The sequence below is a fragment of the Cygnus atratus genome, chromosome 6 (genome assembly GCF_013377495.2).
Source record: "Cygnus atratus isolate AKBS03 ecotype Queensland, Australia chromosome 6, CAtr_DNAZoo_HiC_assembly, whole genome shotgun sequence".
In the NCBI taxonomy this organism is placed as follows: domain Eukaryota; kingdom Metazoa; phylum Chordata; class Aves; order Anseriformes; family Anatidae; genus Cygnus; species Cygnus atratus.
Genome location: NC_066367.1, coordinates 15,224,243 through 15,239,251, shown reverse-complemented (window position 1 = coordinate 15,239,251; position 15,009 = coordinate 15,224,243). Strand labels below are relative to the sequence as shown.

The following is a 15,009-nucleotide window of genomic DNA, read 5'->3' as shown; positions in this document are numbered from 1 at the left end:
CTTCCACAGCACACAAACCTATTCTAATTTATTCCAATCCCAACTGAATATGCTCCTGTAAATGTAAAAATAACTAAGATTGCAGTATTAATCTCCACAGCTGCAAGGTTTTTAAAAATGATTGAACAAAAATTTTCATTCTCGATTTCAAATAAGCTTGAATGATTTATTTTTAGAATTTTTAATGGGAACAAAAAAAAAAAAAAAACAAACAAAAAACCATTCAGGTAACTTTTAGATAAAATGTTCTCCTTAAGAGGCATTTGAATGGATATAGTGAAATACAAAGCACTTGCTTCTTTCTTCCAAATACAGAATGAAGTTTTCATGAAATGTATTTAAGAAAGCTTTATGTTTATTTACCATTATTTATCAGTCTAAAATACATATTTTTTTCAGTAAGTAATAAAAAAATAGAGCACCTAATTAGAATTGATTTTCTCCGACTGAATATATATTTGAAATGGAGTAACTCATGCAATACCTATTCGCATAGCTTTGGATAGAATACAAATAAAAACTAATGTTATGAGGCTTACTAACATTCAGTGCCACTAACCAACTTACCCATCAAATGCCTGGAGTTCACATTCTTTCAGTACCGAGAGAGCATGTCCTTCATATTCAGTTACTGTGGAAAACAACATTATTTATTATCAGAAGATTAGATATTTTTTTCTTTCTAGCATAAGGAACATACAGTAATTTGGTGCAGAATATATTTTCTGATCATTAAATGCATTATAATTATGAAAGGTAAGTTGTACAGTCAGACTAGCTGAAAGACAAGACATTGAAACTCAGACGGTATCAGACACAGGGCTATTTAGTACATTTAAATCCAGAAAATTAGAGAAGATGTTTGTTGCATCAAAATGGAAGTTTTAGCACTGACACAGTTGGTAAACTTCAGGAAAATGTAAGCATATCCTCAGTTAAGACTGAATTATTTCAGTATCAATCACATTTAATTGCCTTTGTGTTAGGATATGCAAATTGCCAAGTCAAAAATATGAGTTAAACACAGAAGTATGAAATCAAGCCAAATACCAGTGACAACAGAATATAACACACAGAGGAAGGTGGCACAAGTATACACCAGAGTTCATAGCCTCTGGAGGAAATGAATCTGTCACTCTACATTGATGTCTCTGTGTTTGTTGATACCCTACATAGTACCGTAAATGCCAGCGAAGACAGGATAAACTGGCATACTACAGATGGCACAAAGCATCATAACTACATTTAGCATTTTCTAGGCCAGCTTTGCCAGAAGAGACAGCCCAGCTGCATCCACCCATCAAAGATTCTTGCTGACTGACATGACACTTGCAGATGGATTTTTTGTGTAAGAATGTGCATCATTATATGCAAAATTACATTAATCTTTCATGCTTGTCTGTCGCTGGTGCTAGCATAGTTCGAGGCTTTTCTCCAGTGTTTCTAAATACTGTTAAAATTATTAGTCGTGGTGTTTAAAACAATCGTTCTGTATCTGTACCTGTTATAGTATTTCTGCAGACTACCCAAATGCTGCTTACAAAAATAGAAAACGCTTCTCTCTCCAAACACACATATATAATAGTGAGTATCTAACTCATTCTTTAAAAAAGAAAAGTCAAAATGAAAGTGATAAAATCTCTACATTATGCACTAAAAATTGTCTATCAGCACCTAACTTCAAATTTTGCAAAGTTCTAGCACTTGGTGTTTTGGAAACTCTTAATGAAAAATTAGAATTATTTTGATATCAAAGTTAGATAATTATCATTTTGCTACATAAACGCTTATTACTAAAATAACTTTCAGGCATTACTTACCGAATTGCTTTCATGCAGGACCTATTCAGGAAGATCAGAGCACAGTATTTAAGCTACCGCTGTACTCAGTGTTGTTTTTAAAGATGGTAACTCTACTTCTAGCAGTATGTGCAGCTTGTGAAAAAAATTATCAATAAAATTGTGTGCACCATGCAAAAAATGATGCAGAAAGATTCAAATACCTTACTATTACTTCAATGAGAAATAAAATCTTCCTGTGAAAACATACAGCTAGTTACCAGGTTAAATGCCTGCTTTTTGAATGAAGGTAATGACATTTAGAAAGTTCTGAGTACAATCTAATTAAAATGGTATGGTAAATAAGATTTTATATTGTAAAGGAAAACATGCTCAGTAGTTTCCTAATGTAACAATATAAGTTACATTTATTATTACAATATTAATTCGCTCAAAGAACAAGGACATGAAAATAAAGAGGCACAAGTCTATAGAGAAATCAGTAAAGGAAGTAAAAAAGGCAGTCACAGATTGATGGGAACTCCATCCTCTTTGCTTCTAATAGCTGAAATTTGGAAATTACACAGGCGAACTACTGCTAGGCATAAGTCTTGGGATGATTCCAAGAAATTTAAAATTTGATGAGCAAATGGCAGAGGAACACAGTATCCATTTTGAAGCACTGTGACAAAACAATAATGAAAAAAATAAAATTTCCAATAAAAAACTTGATGACAACTTATAGAAAAATCTATCAAGTATAAAAAAAAATAAAAATAAATAAATAAAAATCAACACAGGCATAAAATGACCATGTCTAAAAGTTCTCTGCAGGCTAGACAACCTACAGATGGACACATAAAAGTCATTCTGATACCTGGAAAAAAGATAGATGTTTGAAAATTTTGGTCCTGTTGTAATTCAGGAGGAAAAACAAATTTTGCTAAGAGGAACAAAGAGCATCTTTCACAGTTTAAGAAGGATTCAGGTAACATAATTGGCACAGATACTATTTTTTTTTCAACGATTTCTAACACGGATTTTAATTGAAGATGTTTTCCTTTTTTAAAGACATTTTGTTCCCAAGCTCTAAATTACAATACGGAAAAGAAGGGAATTGAGTTATTTTGAGTTGAACAGAATCATATAATCCAAAACACTGTAACACGATATCTCATGTAGCAAAACTAGAAACTAAGGCTTCAGTCTCCACATAAAGAAAAAGTGATATATAATTGGTTCAATGCTTCAAAATGTGGGACACTTCCACATGACATGCCTAAATGCTGGCACTCATGTCACAGACTAGTGCCAATAGGATTAAAACTGCTAATAAGAACAACAGATTAACTGGTGTTAACATTGGAGGAAAAAATAATATTAATGTTATTTAGCGTATTGCAAGTTTAAACCAATGTTATTTGCCCAGTTCTCAATCATTCTCTTTTCCTTTGTGATTCTGCCTTAAAAATGATGGGGGTGGAGGGGAGGAGGCTATTGTTTTTGCCAAAACATCCAGCTGGTAATTGTGCATAAATGGAAGCAGAAGACTCAAAGCTAAAAAGAGAAGACAAACTAGGAGTCTGCCGAGGTTACCTTTTTTTCTTTTTCTTAAGTTTGTGTAGGATTTTGCAAGATTATCATGTTTCTAAAATAATACAGCCAATCATCAGTATTTGCCAATACTTGTAGGTGTCCCAGATTTGGGGGAAGTTTTTGGGGGAAGCTTTTGGACTTTTAGAAGAGTTACCATTCTTCTAAATGTCATATCCCAACAGCAGCACTCATAATTGCTAATCTCTTAAAAGACTGTATAAAAGACTGTATAAAATACATTACCCTTTAAGACCTGTGGTCATTTTCAGTAAAATCAATGCATTTTTAGTGTGCAAAATAATATGGAAAAAAAAAATCTAAAAAAGTTTATTCCAATAGAATTGACAGTGAAAATTAAGTCATGACAAGGTTGATCATGTAAGAACCAAAAACACAAAACAGTAACACCAAGAGCCAGCTACCAAAATATGAGATGGGATGAGCAGAGTTCTCTTTCATCACTTCATTGTCCAAGTTTGATATTTTTTGTTGTTGTAGTTGTTGTTTTTAATTAAATTTAAAGTCTTGCATTGTATATGCACTCAAAATCACTTCAGAGATTCAAATTTGCTTTAAGATTTTTGTGTATGAATTTTAAGCTTTAAAGAAGTATATGTGTAAAGACTAGAAGTAAACTATCTTCAATGTAAAAACTGTAGACAAGCCTTCAATTTGTAGTACATAATACACCTTTGTACACTGCTATGGAAGTAACTGGTCGTGTTTCAGAAAAGCAGTAATAGTGAGATGCACACTTCAACATCACAAATAAAAGCCGTAACAATTATTGGAGGAAAAAATCTGTTACATTTACTTGAAATGAAGCACTTAAGAGTTTTATTAGATGTCACCAGTGAACAAGACTTTCATGCAGTCCCCGTTTTTTTATTTTTATTATTATTTTTTTAATGCATAGCTCTTAATTATTTTAGTTCTCCACTAGCATTTAAAACTCTAATGTAGTTTTCTCATTTTGCCTGTAGGAGGAGTGTTAGGCAGCTAATAAGCACTTCAGTATTTGGATGTTAGCAAAATAACTTTATTTTTAAAGGTAAGCAATTAAACATTTATCTAGCTAAAAACAGAAGTTTCTTTTCAGAATTTAAAAGAAAAATGATCAAAAATAAACTTTAAATTGTTTTTGTTCAAATAGGAAAAATGCTTTTAAAATCACTAAGAGTGATAATCATAGCTTATACTAAATTCTATGAATTAATCTTTAAAACTGTTGGCACATATTTGATATATTACGCTTTAGGATTTCAGATGACATTACATAGCTAAAAACGTAATCTTACACAAGTTAATGATAATTCTGCCTTTAGCTGAATTTTACAAACAAGGTTATGTTCACAGTAAAACTAAATGAAACACTAACCAGTAGTAAGGATTTTTTTTAAAGGGTAATTTTATTTAAATAGTTGCTTAAAACAGCTAAGTAATAATTTAAAATATAACATAGTTAGTAATCTCTTATTAAAATCTGCATGATAAAAAAAAAATATGTATTTTTTAAATTGTGACCAAGCAACATTATGCTCAATTTCTAAGAAGACAGCATTATTAATAATTTGTTTATGCTACTTTGTCTTGCAGGTGAAAAATACATCTGTGAAAATTAAAACTCACATAAAGCTTTTAATATTCCTTTGTACGTTAAGAGAATTTAAGAAGAAATCACAACATAGTTCTAACAGATTGAATTCTTTTTCACACTTTTTGTGTCTTTAATCTTATTTGATTTTACTTTAAATTGTGGGCTAAATAATTTTAAAATATATAGAAACAGGTAATAAAATTAGCAAGACAAATCTCATACAAACACGTATTGCATTATTATATTCTTATACCTAAATCAGATTTTCTCAGAGCACTTTCTGGCATGTAGCCTAAACTAGTCATGATTTCACAAGAAGTTTAGGCAATAACTACAAGACAAACCCCATCTCTTTAATCTGGAACCAATTGTTTTGTAAACCAATTACAACAGACACAGGAAAAATACTTTTTGATATTAAAAGTCTTGCAAGAGAGTTTACACTTCACATGGATATGAAATGTGTAACCAAAGAACAGCAGTGTATTAAAGGGAATTATAATGCTATGAATATAAAATTATTTGGAACAGGAAATACTAATACCATTTCTCTGTAAACTTGGATATTTTGGGGGATGACATCTGATGCAACTTAAGTCTTTCAGTCACTTTCAGTCACTTCACAGAAGGGGGCAGAAATAATAATGAGATCATTACTATTTTACTGCACTAAGAAAATCTGTTGTTTGCCTGCTCAGTTTCTTACAGAAAGCCAATGAAATAAAACAGCCAAAGGGCAAATTCAGTGAAAGCCAGAAGGACATAAAGCAGAAGTCTGGCAGAATTTTGAGCTTTAAATCCAAACCTGATATCAATAACCTATTAGTGAGCAGAAGGTAGCATCACTACAACATTGAACTTGTACCTTCACGTTCTCCAGACAGCGATTCATGCCCGCCTGCCTAGTGAGAACTACCCTTGCCATCCCATTAATCACTTAGGCTTACAGGTTATCCCTGAAACTGAGTCAGAACCTAGAAATAGCATGTTCTTCCAATCACCCCCGCTCTCATGACCAATAGATTTTCTAGGAAGAGAGGTAATATTTTAAGACGTGTCTGTCAGAATGCAAGAAAAAATCTCAGCAAACATATACAAGACCGTGAGACAATAAATGCTTGTTTCCTTTTATTCAATGTTTGGTTTAAAAGTATGAAAGATACATTACTGGTACTGATGGCTATAGGGGAGAAAACTATTCAGCAAAGAACAGAATTACTAAAACATATTTGATGGAAAAATACATTGCATTTTATAACTACATTAAATAAATTATAAATTCATTACTTGCAGACAAAGTCAATAAAGATTCAAATTGTCTTTCATGCTAAAGTACTTGTTTCACACAAGATTAAACTGTGCCTTTGAAGCAACTTACCTGTGACATCAGTTTTGATGTCAGCAAGCTTAAAAAGTGGTGCAACTTTTTCATAATAAACATGAGTGGCTTCTCGTTTGTGGCTGCTTGGATTAACAAATACTTTTAAGGATTTTGGTCTATTTTGAAAGCCTAAAAAGAAAACACAAAACATTTAATATTACACGCAACCCAGCTATTCCTACAGCTTAACTGCATTTTTAATATTAGAACCAATATACTTTAACAGGATATGTAAATTAGAGTATTAAAATGTATCCATTTCTTCGTGGATATGTGCTATGCATCTTAAAATTACAGAACTGCTTACTTTTGTGTGTACAGTTAGGAACACTAAAAATGAATCACACATTAACCAAAATACCGTAGAACCAGGAAAAAAAAAAAAAAGCATATGTCATAACCTAGTTAAAGCCTGAAACAGGAGCATGTTGAATGTGGAGAAGCTAAAAGATAAGTGGCAAAAAATATCAAAACATGTTCTTTTTGGAATTTAAAGTGAAACATTGCCAGCAGGCATAATGACAATAACACTCATCAGAACTGACAGCACAATTCAGTACTTTTGTTTTCTGGGATTACAAATCAACATTCAGAAATCTAGGAATTATTGTTCATTTTATTTTTTTAAAAGCTACATTTAGGTATTCAAAGTAACTTGAACTCTGAACAAGCAACACTGAGAAATACTGTTATGCAAACAGCACTGAGTCCTGCACATTGAGCCAATGAAATTTCTTCTGCAGAAGTATTTTTTGAATTCACTGTATACTTTTTTTCTGGGGGGGGAGGAGGGGTATCAGTAAACATTTTTATATAAACACTACTTTTCAAGTTCCTATTTCTAGAATTCCTATAGTTGCTGTTATTGAGTGAGGATGATTTACTACAAAAAGCAAATGGTGGTGCAAAATACTACCTGAGTTTTGCTAGTTACTTAAAATATATGATTTGAACAATTTTATATTCAATTAATTCATTTATAAATTCTCAATTTACTTTTAGTTTTAGGTTAGATTACCACTTGTTTAGCCAAATGAAAGCTAGGTCTGATAAAGTACACCGCTTTCAACGTTCAGGAAGAAAATTAGCAATAGGCCTCAACTCCAAAAGGAACCAAGAGTGAAAAATTTTTCCCGCCCCATATAGAGTATTACTTCAAATTTTACAGCCACGCAAACCTTAAAAGTGTTGGCTGGGACTTCCTGAAGTTGTTTCCCCACTTCCTGTACCTCAACAACTGAACGGGAGCAAATCTTCTGAGAAATTATAACTAAATACTGTTTTAGCATCAAAGGAAAAGTGCTCCTTAAGATCAAAATATAATGATTATAAAAGTCGCATAGATTATTCTTTCACTCACTTAAACACATCAAAGAATCTACAAATGAAAATTAGCACTTTATCCAACTTGTGCTAGTAAATCTTAAAAGATTTCTTAAAGATACTGAAAGAAATTTAATGCGGCAGTGTACTCCCAATGCATTGTTAATGCCTGATGAATCCTGAATGTCTTCAGTAGGAGGCCTTAGTACCTACACAAAGAAGTACATCCTCAGGAAACATACCACGTTGTGCACATGAAATAAAACAGCACTTAAGTAGAGATAGGTTCCCCATTTATGCCAAACTATGTAATATGTTAAACACTTTCAACACTAAGAGTTTGTTGCTAACCGTCACTGATTTTCAATTTGAAGTCACTGGCTGCTTTGTTTCTCTGAGACATACAAAATCCATGATAAAGAAAAAGATAAAGCAGTAACTTCTCAATCTTATTAGTTACAGAATTTCCCTCCCTCTCATATTTAAGTGATATTAGCATAAGACACACAGACTGTTTAGGTGTAAGGCAACAACACTTTTCCCCTATAAATGGTATGCCGATGCGTTCTCTCTGATGCACCACCACTGCTAACTTGAAAAAACCCTAAGAGGAAAAAGTTTAATCTTTAAATGCCTGCTGGTAAGTTTTTATAAAAAAATCATTTTGAGAATATGAAGCAGTATCTTGTATTGCCAAAAGAGCAGAGAAGCATTATACAAAAGTGACCAATACGATCATGAAAGGACACAAGCAAAGGTGCATTCCAAAGGCTCTTGATGGAAGACCAAATCTGTGCTCATTTCTTTTTCATTTCACCAGTGGCATTTGAGCAGATAGATGGTACACTACTCTTGTGGTTTCATGCCAAATGATTGCCAACAGACATGAATGGATAGTCCTCACAAAAATTATTAATTATCATTCAGAGTGCAATGATCATGTAACAAACAACTGAGTTTAATGAAAGAAAATCCAATCATAATCAAAGACAAGATTTTCACACAATATAGTGTGAAACACATTATAGTGAAAGTTCTTAAGTATTTTTAAATAATAATAATCTCTTAACTTTCTTTAAACAACACTGTGAATGAATTGATCTTATTTACTAGAGTCTGCAACTAATTTCAGTCTGTCAGCCTTTTGGTGCTGTCCTAACTGGTATTCTGTTATTGTTTTCTGTAGCTGCTCCATTTGAAATGAACCTGCAGCCTAAAGCAGGAAGGCCAACTGTTCCTCTAGTACCAACAAATGTGCTAATATGCACTAGTTTAAACTTGATCTATCAAGTGAATCAGTGAACCATGAAGGGTGGTGGGTCAATCAGGGTGTTCTGAAAACAAAGGCTCGTAGGGCAGCAGAGACGCTATGCTCAGACATACATCTGTGCTGCTTTCAGTTCTTAGTTTTATGAAAATAGGTTTATGTTACAAAAGTTAAGAGCTTGGAATCACGTTGTTATTACATGCATTTATAAATACTTTATACAGCAGTAACAATATTATACATGAGGAAAACTAATAATATGAAACATTTGTTAATGTAACTATGGAGACACCACTGTTAATATTAACTAAGCAAAGTTAATGTTTAACATTAATGATTTAATTAAAACTTCATGCATGAAGTTTCAGACATTCGTATCAAATCCCAATACAAGAGAGATACTACAGAATGGTACATAAAAATAAAATGCACTTTATGCATTTTTAGCTACTTCATCATTTAATCTTAACGGAAGTGTCTTCTGTTAACTTACAGAGTTTTTAAGTGAAACTCTTTCAAATCAACTCCGTTAAGAATAAGACTCATCACAGCCAAAAGAAATTCAAAAAAAAAAAAAAAAAAGAAAATAGGTAAGCATTGCTAATTGTCCTTTTTCTCCCATTTCCAGGGCTGTCTTAACCCTTTAAGTAGCCCTGGGCATTTGCATGCAGAGAGGATTCCAAATTAAGCAGTGAATTCCACTTACACAGTATGTCTACAGCACGTGCCCATAAGCCCAGCACAGAAAGATGCAATGTATAAATGGAAATCACTGTGAGTCAGGTGCACAATAGGTCTGACATACAACACCAGAGTAGGAACAACTGTCTAAGCTGCCATTTGGGGCTTTCCAGGAGCCAATCCAGAATCTGGGCTCCAAAGGTGCACGCCTAAAGGTAGCAGCAGTCATTTTACATCAGTTTAACACAATGTACAGATCAAAGTTTTCTTGAACATCATATCATTGAGCAAGCTCTTAATATCTCGCAGGCATGCATCTGGACAACAGGACTTTTATGTAGAAAATAAGAATTTTTTAGAAGTGGGAAGGCAGTAGCACGCTTTTTACCCTCTTACACACACACAGAAATGATCAATGTTTAAAAATCTAAAAAAAGAAAGTAAACAAATCGAAATTGTATTTATTTTCAGTTGTCAGAGATGCGCCTTTTAGAAATATTTAGCCATTCTGACAAATGAAAATACATATTTACCGACAGCTGTACCTAAGCATACAGACACTCTACTTCGGTAGATCACCTGCTTTTAATTTGCTCCATCCTAGAAGCAATAAAAATCCTTCAAGTAAATAGTTCAGCAGTTAATGAAAACTTACTTTCTCACAAGATACATTAGGAAAAAGAAATACAGTTCAATTTTGACTATTTTAGAAGGATGGACTTTTAATTTTGTGTTGCATTCCGTAAGGATATATCCTTAAATATAAGGATATAGCAGGATTATATCTCTGCTTATAGATAAGCAGAAACATATCAATGCAATGCACCTTTTGAGATTTTAATTACTGAAGAAAGAACAGAACTTGATCTGTTGTATGCCACTGGGACCTTCCTGCCAATGTTTGGCACATTTTAAATTAGAAGAATTTTTTTTTCCTGAATTATATTGTTAGTATATCAACACTGTTTGAATTAACGATAATGTCTCTCTGCCACACTCAGTGTGGAAATGTTGCTGTCAATTTGCTGATTTTCTGGAAAAGGCAGAAAGGCAGTTTGAATACCTACTCAGTCTTCAAAAATCTAACAGTGTGAAAAACTACTTTTACTATAATTGCAGAACTCAGAACAATATACACTTTAGTAAACAGTATTGTGGGGTTTGCATTTGGATATTTTTCCCAACACACTCTGAGTCCTGATTATTCCTGAAGTAAAAGGAAAGGAGAAAAATGTACTGAGCAGACATCAAGAAAAAGCTGCACGAGGTTTGACTTCTGGAGAAAGATGAAAGCTGAAGGAAGAACCAGAAAGAGTAACATTGCACAGAATGCTTTTTTCAGGTTCAGGTGGCTTGCAATTACAAAGCTATAAAACAGAGACTGCACCTCGAAGTCAAGGCAACCTGAGCAAGAGATACTGCCTCTTTTTTTCTGTGAACATATGGTATCACTGCTCCTGATGGATGGAGGGTAATCTGGGAACAAAACAGACATTTGCTCCGTATGCAAATGTCCTTGCCTTTATGAGTAGCTAGAGATCTGCAAGAATCTTGGCACTTCTGCAGATTTAGATATTTACTGATAAAGCTTTTCAAGGGGGGCAAGGGGAGGCAGTTTTTAACACACAATTTTGTTTGGAAAATCCAAAGCATATTGTAAGCAGTGTAAGTATGCACACTTAATGAACATTATTTCACTTTCTCTATTTTTGCTTAACTTTAATAAGAACACTATAAATCACTATTGGAAGTGCTGTTACAAACAGTACAGATGTGTAAAATTTGAATTCTGTAATCAGGCTCAGTATTAACAATTCAGCTGAAGTTTTAATAATCTATTATAAGATGGATTGTTTTTCTTCTGTAATGAAGAAACTCATTTGCTATAGTCAGTAAACAGACACAATTTTGAGATAAATCAGAGAGTTTGGTTTGTGTTTTGTTGTTGTTGTTTTGTTTTAAATCACAAGTGTACTATATTCCATGTCTTCCCAAAATTCATAGTATTAAACTACAGTGAAAGGCTTTGGCTTGTTTTTGTTTTGGGTTCCTGTTTCCCCTCTACACACACACCCTGAACAGTAAATATTAACTTCTTAAATTTGATGCAACTTCCATGAAAAGTACAACTTTCATGGGTTAACAAAGCATCCTGAAATTATTATAGCATACAGAAAAATATTTTTTAAAAACAGAACTGCCTCTCATCACTAACTAGCGTCAATACACTAGTATCAAATTATACAATAAGAGTCCTGCAGAACCTTAAGAGCCCTTTCACCTGTGATTTTATGAAGAGGAAGCCTCTACCATTAGCCTCTAAGAATCTGTGGATCTCAAGCGGGAGCTCCTAAACAGGTTCTGGGCAGTCTCTGAAGAGTCTCCGGTGCTGCAACAACTCCAGTACCATTACATGTGCAGCAATTCCAAGTGAAAGCACCAACATTGTCTTTTGTTTCTTTAAGAAACAGATTTCTCAGAAGACTCTTCAGTCAGAATGCAATCAGCTACTTATTTTCAGTGTTTGAACACTTCCAAAATATAGCATCAGCTTATTTTCTTTTAAACATGCTTTAGTCATTGTCACTTTGTTAAGTTTTATACTTAAACATGTAAAACTTTGGTAGTGAACAGCATTTTTGAACGACATTATTCATATATTTGTGTCTTAATTTCTACAGGCAAAATATTTTTTCTAAGCATCATTCAACACTATGCATCACCAATAGAAATAAGTCTGAAATAATATCAACCCCGATTAAGTGCTTACCATTCAAAATTTCCTTTAGATGTCTAAACCATGAATTACAGTGATCTTCACTTAAGTTGTTTAAATGGACAGCACAGTCTGTTAGTTTATTCTCTTCTTTATGCAAGCATTTAAAAATAGTGATACCCAATAAAGTACCACCTTTTTTCTGTCCCACAAAACGACGACGTTTTAGTTTGACTGAAAATACATCCTTCATCTCAATAATCTCCTCTTCATCCTGTAGAACCGTACTGGAATCACCTGTAGGGAGGGAAAAAAAAAGTTACAAACTAGAAGTAATATTTAAATCAAAATAAACAAACAAAAAACAACAATACTGTTATGGCCTCATCTCTAGTTTTACTTGTTGCATCTGCTCATGCCTACATTGAAACTTATTGCATATCACATGTGTCAATCACTGATCTTATATTTTACCAACTCTATTATTTAGGTTAGGTATCCTGCTATACAAATAGCACAATTTCAAAGTGGTTATAGTATCTCTTTTTTGATTCAAAGGACTAAAACAAATTTGAGGCTCTAAAAAAGTGACACCTCCCCCTCCTTTTGCATTGTTATTGAAGTGACAAGGCAAATTCTTCGATCTCTTCTTCTGAGTCATCTCTCTCAGAGATCAAAAAGTGTGCTAGGACCCAAGCTGACTATATAAATATAGCTAATTATATATATAATTTCATTTATTTTTCCAATTGATACTACTGCTGCCCTTTGGGTTTAGACTAGAAAGAGATCAGAAAACAGCTGAGCAAAACCAGAAAAATACACCGAAAGCACGTCACCCATCTTTTCTTTCATTTTCAAGTTACATATTTGATTTAGACAACAAGAAAAACAGTTTCAAAAGCGCTTGTGACAGTTCAAAACTCTCAGCCCCGGAGAGAGTTGTGTCAGCCTTCATTTCATGTTCCAGCCTTTCTTATCTTGGGACTGACATACACAAAGATCTTGTGGTTGCTGACAGTGTCATGTAATGACACTAGTTGCAAATGCCTTTTGGAGGTGTAGTAATTGAGCCACTGTGGTATAGGCTTATTCTGTTCCTTTTCTGCTCTCTTAAGATGTAAGACACCCAATTCCTCAAAAACAAACCCAGTCAAATACACAGACTGAAGGAAAAAAGTCACCATTCCTGTAGGAGTCAACTATTCTGGACAGGAAAAGCAAACTTTCTCTGCTGTCTGTGTGTTTACAGCAGATGCAATGTGCTATAGACCAATAAAGAGCCCCTCACAGTCCATGGCTAAAAAAAAAAAAAAGCTAGAAAAAGAAACCTTTTTGAAATCTAGCAGCAGCTCAGTCAAGTGGTTTCTCAATAGCAAAAGGCATACCAGAGTCTGTGGTACCAGACCTTTGCCATACAGTACACCGAAGTTCCCAGGAGAAGCTGTGAAATGCTATTGCAGAGTTCTTCCTGGAGAGGGAGGACAGCACTGAGACCACAAAAACAGGGCTCACCTGTCCCAGTACCCCACATTAAGCTGAGGGCTTCAGCAAGGTGAAAGTTTTTTTGAGCAGGAAAAGAGCCTGCATTGATTCTTGTGAGGGTCTGAGATCAGCATTTCCCAGCACCTCTCCCTGAACCAGACCCTGCGGTGGCCGCACTCCTCTGCAGACGCCCCGCAGGATGGCCGGCCAGCAGCAGGCTCAAAGGGCGAGCAGGCACCTATGGCACCAAACCTGAGAGCTGGATTCTTATCAACTCTACATCGCTCCTCTAAAACACCTGGGGAGTCTTTGTAGACCTTAAATGAATCACTTGGCAACATCCTGGATCACTTGTCTAGAACTATAGATATAGATGCTTATTTAAGACCCAACTTAACTGTAAAAACAGCATTTTCAAAGGGGAGGTCTGCTCATCTGTTTTCCAGAAACACTTGTCAGACACACAGGCCGCTGGACATTCCAGCACACACACACTGTTTTAGGAACTTGGGCAAGCAACGACACATGAATAGCAGCTGCTCAGCAGTTATTCACCCAGACAATACAAATATGCTAAATGGGTTTGCTTTTTAAATATTTTAAATTAAATTTTGGAATATTAGCTTTGCTGAGAACATCACAAATTTTGTTGTGCTAATGTTATGCATACAAACCGTAAATAGATTACAAACATTAGTCTATTTGTCCTGCACAAAACAATAAAATGAAGGCCTGCTCAAATACTCTATTTCTGCTAGTAGTTTCCATAATATGACCTTAGTTGTTAGTCAGCTAAGGCCCATCTCATCTTGTCTTTTCATGCTACTACTTCAGCCAGAGTTTTATTTGCTTTTAAACCTTCCTCTTCCTCTACATTTGACATAGTTGTTGCTTAGATGCACATCAAAACTTTTGAAAATTAAAATAATACATTCTTACTAGGCAGCATTACATTTTCAAAAATAGTATTTGACTCCAGCTGTTCTACTGGAACACATTTTCAAATACAGCTTGGAGAAGTATATAAACTATAGGAATACTGAATCATACAAAAGCATCATCCTCAAGTTTTAAGTTGTAAAGGAAATATTGAAGGAGTTCGTATGATCAGAACAGGCAGTTTTTACTACAGTTGAAAAGAAGTCTTCATGCAAGGCCTTAGGGCTATTGTACAATTTTTTATCT

The 15,009-nt window shown here is 34.1% G+C and overlaps 1 protein-coding gene across 1 annotated transcript in view; it reads right to left on the bottom strand.

The window, feature by feature from the left end:
• Positions 1–15,009, bottom strand: part of CERKL (ceramide kinase like) — a 52,435-nt gene that overhangs the window by 16,742 nt on the left and 20,684 nt on the right. Inside the window, exons 2-4 of the mRNA XM_035572199.1 lie at positions 12,394–12,636; positions 6,350–6,481; positions 568–631 (exon numbers count right to left, since the gene is read on the bottom strand). Of these exons, the coding sequence (XP_035428092.1) occupies positions 568–631; positions 6,350–6,481; positions 12,394–12,636 (439 nt within the window). The remainder of the gene's footprint in view (positions 1–567; positions 632–6,349; positions 6,482–12,393; positions 12,637–15,009) is intronic.